This window comes from Apostichopus japonicus, chromosome 15 (assembly GCF_037975245.1).
Source record: "Apostichopus japonicus isolate 1M-3 chromosome 15, ASM3797524v1, whole genome shotgun sequence".
Taxonomy (NCBI): domain Eukaryota; kingdom Metazoa; phylum Echinodermata; class Holothuroidea; order Aspidochirotida; family Stichopodidae; genus Apostichopus; species Apostichopus japonicus.
Window position 1 is genome coordinate 17,128,785 of NC_092575.1, and position 6,025 is coordinate 17,134,809.

The window sequence follows — 6,025 nt, forward strand, 5'->3', positions numbered from 1 at the left end:
AAAATGATCATGGGTATAACATAATAGGAAGATTATACATAACATCATAGGTAAATTAAAATTGTGACATTGATCGTTGCTGCTGATATTTTTAATTCGAAGATAGCTTCATTTCCACGACATCTCTGTCTGAGTGACCAAATCAAATTATGGCATACAGTTCAACCCATTGAAAACGTAGAAATACACTTTTTTAAATTTATATGGTACACAAAATAATCTCTATTGAAAGAATAGGTTAATAATTGGCTAATTATGAGTTCCGAAGTATAGTAACCACAAATATCTTACACATAGATATCGCGCTAAGAAAAGAACAATCTCTTTAATCAAATGGTTTCAAATTTCTGTAAGGTTACATTAGTATCATTTGTAACGATAGCAGCGATACATTTAAGGTCCAGTAAAATATACGATTCGAAATTGAAAAGGGTCCTTTTCGCAGAAACTTAAGAGACATTATAGACTACAAAATGTGTCTATTAGAAGCTTTTTAATGATTGCCTGGGGCATTTCATTACCTTAAATTTCATATATTTTGTGAGCGGGTGGGAGTCGGGGCGAGGAATGGGCAATCAAAAACTAATAAACCTCTGCACACCCACATTTAAAACTCAAGGATCAAATCCAATATTGTTACGTCCTTGGTCAAGATCTTCGTCCAAAGTGTTTGCAGAAATCGTCTTTATTTCATGATCCAATCCGTGGGTTTTCTCTCCCTCCGGTGAATTTACTTGGAATACTTTTTGCTTGCGTCGACAAAGCCGTCTACTATCGAAGAGCAGTTGCAGATCGGCCGGCGTCTCCGGTTGAACGGTATTAAGCGTCTCCGGGAGAAGGAAACAAAGACCAGACGCAATCATTGAAGCCGTTGCCATGATGATGAACGGGAGATTAAGGACAAACTTATCCTGCGATTTGAATTTGAAAAAGAGTCGAAAGTTATCCACTTTTAACCCCTTAAAACTGCTGTTTTTAATTTATTCCTACAATGTATTTTCCATTTGCCGTCTAATCCGTACATTATATACAATTGCAATAGTCTATATGGACCTTCTAAAAGTGTTTTTTTTTACCCAAGAATGTGCAATCATGCCTGACGAGAAGGGAAGGTGGTGATCGGGGTGAGGGGCGGGGGACAGCCCCACGAGTCCCTTCAGGGGACAGGGCAAATATGAGTTAAAGAATAATGCATTCGCATTTTCATAACATACGTAGAAAATGACCTCAAAAATGTGAGGGAGGGGGGCTAGGCCGACTTGGGTGCAATCAACTGATCATATAGCAGCGAACTAAGGGATTTTCTTTTCGAAAATTCTTCAGATCAGTTTATATTTGTCGTGTGTGTCTGATTCCTGAAACTCGAAAGAGTTTTAAGATTGCTTGAAGGATTTTCAACAAGCCTCACCCACAGGCTATTTACAGATGGACGAGATTCATTAAGTTGGGAAGAAAGAGGCAGAACCCGGGGTAGGATATGACGGAGGAGAGAGAATGTGGGGGGGGGGTGTGGTGGGCGGGGGTGCAGATCATGAAGGGTGACTCACTTATCGGTCACTAAAACATAAGTCAGTAAGTCGGCTTCATCTCAATCAGTACTGAACAGTATATAGGCCTACCATATCGACTGAATTATTTAGTAGTAAACTTCAAAATCCGTGACTATAACTTTACTCACCAAGTATATTAACAGAGGTACCGCCAAACTTCCAATGTTTCCAATAAGTTGCACGACTCCTGTACCAGAATTTCTGCAATAAACACATTTATGTTCCAAACTGTATAAGAGAACTATACATATATTCGCTCCGAAGGAAACTCCCGATACAGGGTAGTATATAGCATATGCGTATGGATTACGCCTCACGGTGTAACCATAGGCGTAGGAGGCGGGGGCTGGGGGGCTGCAGCCCCCCAACCATATTTTTTGGTGAAAATTCGGGCAATATGCTGAGAATTTTTCGGGCACCTACTGGAAGAATAATAATTTGCAGTGTGTTTTCCATTTTTTGGGGGTGGAGGGGGGGGGAATTCAGCAATATGCTGAGAATTTTTCGGGCATCTACTGAAAGAATAATAATTTGCAATGTGTTTTTCAAATTTTTAGTGAGAATTCGTTCAATATGCTGAGAATTTTTCGAGCACCTACTGAAAGAAAATAATTTGCAATGTGTTTTTCAAGTTTTTTGGTGAACGTTCGGGCAATATGCTGAGAATTTTTCGGGCACCTACCAGTGGCGGAGCGTCCATACAGTCAGAGGGGACGGATGCCCCTCCCCCCTCTGACGGACTCAAATGGACTGCTGGAGCCCTTTTCAGCTTTTTACCACTCTCTACTTATTCGCGATTATTGACTTTTTTATTGCGCTCTCAAATACCTATTGACATTTGTCACATTTTGTTGGTGTAATTTTCTGACAAATGGCGATGACACCTATTATTCTTCGTTTATCTGCAAATTAGCAAGGCCTGGAAAGGGTCATTTCCGGCGATCTAGGTAGTATCTTTGCTCAAAAAAATTCTGTACGCTCCGTGCCAATCTGTGGTGGCATTCCGCTTAGATAGTGTCGAAAGCGCCCCTACAGACCATTCTCTCCCCCTGACCAATACCCCTATTAGCTCCGCCAATGGCACCTATACTGAAAGAAGAAGAATTTGCAATGTGTTTTTTCAATGGTTAAACTGATATTATTATCATTATTGTTGTAACGACTTCCCCAATAATTATAACCAATATGGAAGGGTAAAAACACGGAAAATGATTGTATGTTATTGGCATGTGATGTAATAACCGAAGAATGCCTATATGATAAGCACATTAACATGTGGAACGCGCGCGGAGCGCGTGAAAAATTTTGGTTATGTTTTTCGGGCAAATCGTTACAGCCCCCCCCCCCCCCAAATCAAATGAGGCTCCTACGCCTATGGGTGTAACTTTCCTATAATATCGAACTATTTCGAATGTCAGCCCTTATTATAGTTAGTTACCTGTACTTTCATGAATTCAGGTTATTTGTAACATTTTTTACAAACTATTTCAAAACACAAATGTCGATACTACAAGATCCATAAATGATACTCGGTGATGGTCGTAGCTATTATTTTCAATCTATTTCATGAAACGAAGACTGAATTTTTACGCGAAAATTTGACAATTTTGATATGTATTCTAGATTCAACATTTAATAGGCTGTATATAGTGATGAGGGGAGGGGAGGGGTGGAACCAGTACGCCGCTTTGTCCGACGTGCAAGGAGGAGCCGATATCCTCTTTGTCACGACAGATGATAGTTTTCTCCGAAGCTCTAAAATGCGTCCCTTGTTACAAATTATCTCTTGGATCACTAAGCCGGTTACGTGAATTCCCCTCAGCCGCCCGTAGCAATTAATGTCCGCGTCCGAGTACGCCTATTAGTAGCTGCAGTGGTGGAAAGAAAAAAAAGCAGGTCCGTCCCTTCCCAAATGTTCACATATGAAAATGAAAATGAAAAGTCTCTATATGATAATTACCTTATAGTGGTCGGAAAGAGCTCAACCATGAGAAGATTGGAAGGAACGAAAACGAAAGCAGCAAAGAATTTTCCGAGTAGAGCTAATATAGTCAGCAGCAAATCAAGACCGTGTTCTTCTCCTTATGTTTGTTTATAAATAAATAAAAAGAAAGTCAAGATAATAATCATGAGGTTTGGTGAAGTAGGAATCAGAGAGATTAAACACGATTGAGGGGTATAGTTAGATCATGGAGGGTAAAGGAGGGGTTGAGGGGCAGAGGTTGTGAAAATATGGGTGCATGCAGAGGAAAGCGACCCAGTAGAAATTTATAAAGTTTCTGTCATACAGATTAGGATATCATCCATACACATCTTAGCAGGGGCTGCAAAGCCATGCAGCACAGGGGGGCAGGTGCGAAACCAGTTTTCTGCAAAACATACATGGCCCCTAGCTATTTACCAAGCGCTAGTTTTTGGTTATAACAAGTACCTTTATGTTCATTTTTGTAGTCATGATTGTGCCATTTTGAAATTCAAAATGGCCTCTTCTGATGAAAAGTTAAACCCTTTGATTCAGTGGCGGCGGAACCGGGGGGGGGGGGCTTGGGGGGCTCAGCCCCCCCCCAATGAAAAAGTTGAGGGGGCAAATGCATGATAAGCCCCCCCAATATTTACCAAGGCTCCGAAACGTGCATCTGCCCATTTTTCAATGCATACTTGTCGATCTGTCCGATGCACACGTATACTATATAGGTGTAATAATTTTAGTAATTGCTGGGGGACCCTCGGCCCGTCCCCTAGCTATAGACCACATTGTCACCCCAACCGCGTCTTCACGCCCCGTGAAAAGTGGAAGCAGTGAGTGTGAGTACCGGTAAGCGTAACACAATTTCGTCTTAGGCCAATGACTTGCCTCATTTCAGCCAGTTCTCCAACATCCCCTTACTTAGTGGCGGAGCGTATATATATTCAGTCAGGGGGCGGATGCCCCCCCCCCCTGACGGACTCAAATGGACTGCTGGCGCCCTTTTCACTACTTTTTACTTATTCGCGATTATTGACTATTTTATTGCGCTCTCATATACCTATTGACATTTGTCATATTCTGTTCGTGTAATTTTCCGACAAAATGGCGACGACACCTAGTTATTCTCCGTTTATCTGCAAATTAGCAAGGCCCGGAAAGGGTCATTTCCGGCAATCTAGGGAGTATCTTTACTCAAAAATTTTCTGTAAGCTCCGCGCCATCCTGTGGTGACGCTCCGCTTAGATAGTGTCGAAAGCGCCCCTATAGACCATTCTGCCCCCCCCCCCCCGACCAATACCCCTAGCTCCGCCACTGCCCTTACTACACTCAAAAACGCCTTTGCGAGTACTACGAGTAATAGCAACTCTCTTAAAACACCATTGAATATACAAATTACAATGTTTTTACAGACTTTAACGTGCAATCTGAGAAATTGCAGGCTTGAGACCCATATTTTAGGGCCAGGTATTCGCAGCATAAAACACTCGGGAAGTGCCGTTTCCGGCCATCTGGGGGTTTGAAAAAACCCAAAATTTTCTTGTACGCTCCGCGCCAACCGATGGTGGCGCTCCGCTTAGATGGTATCCACACATTAGCCCCCCCCCCAATAATTTTTCCGTTCCGCCGCGCCTGCTTTCATTAACAAACTTTTTTGTTGGGCGGTCTTGAGGTATGTAGCAGAGAAGTGTCCAGTCTACTTCGATATAACCTATGTAAATTGGTTATATATCATAATTTGCATATATAAATTCGGACGTTCATAATTGTAATGAAAAGATAATGGTAAATAACACGGTAAATTAACAGCAAGAAACACACCTCGAGGTGAGAAAAAGATACTTCGTAACTTTTTTAGACGGATTAATGTTAATTCTTTAGTTTTCATTGGAAAGAATGAGCCTATATATACCGTATAGTCTAGCAACGACGTGTTATATTTTCAGAACTCATTTCAGATCGTTTATGATTCACAAGTTAAGCGTGGAAGAAGACAACGGGAAAAAAACTAAGGAGAGAGGGACCGTCGAGTGCGAGAGCGGTTGGGGGAGGGGCAGTGGCGGAGCGACCATACAGTCAGGGGGCGAATGCCCCCCCCCCCCCCGACGGACTTAAATGGACTGCTGGCGCCCTTTTCAGCTTTTTACCACTTTTTACTTATTCGCGATTATTGACTTTTTTATTGCGCTCTCATCTACTTATTGACATTTGTCACATTATGTTGGTGTAATTTAGCGATGACACCTATTTATTCTTCGTTTATCTGCAAATTAGCAAGGCCCGGAAAGGGTCATTTACGGCGATCTAGGGAGTATCTTTACTCAAAAAATTTCTGTACGCTCCGCGCCAACCTGTGGTGGCGCTCCGCTTAGATAGTGTCGCAAGCGCCCCTACAGACCATTCTCGCCCCCCTGACCAATACCCCTAGCTCCGACACTGGGGAGGGGGAGGGGTAATGCACCCACTGTGCTCTTATCCCTGACATGTCGGGCGAAGCCTCTGTTATTTG

At 42.4% G+C, this 6,025-nt stretch overlaps 1 protein-coding gene across 1 annotated transcript in view; it reads right to left on the reverse strand.

Moving 5' to 3' along the window:
• Positions 1-75: 75 nt before the first annotated feature.
• Positions 76-6,025, reverse strand: part of LOC139980980 (solute carrier family 22 member 13-like) — a 12,451-nt gene continuing 6,501 nt past the window's right edge. Inside the window, exons 7-9 of the mRNA XM_071993061.1 lie at positions 3,511-3,631; positions 1,679-1,751; positions 76-911 (exon numbers count right to left, since the gene is read on the reverse strand). Coding sequence (XP_071849162.1) covers positions 615-911; positions 1,679-1,751; positions 3,511-3,631 — 491 coding nt within the window. The 3' untranslated portion in view covers positions 76-614. The remainder of the gene's footprint in view (positions 912-1,678; positions 1,752-3,510; positions 3,632-6,025) is intronic.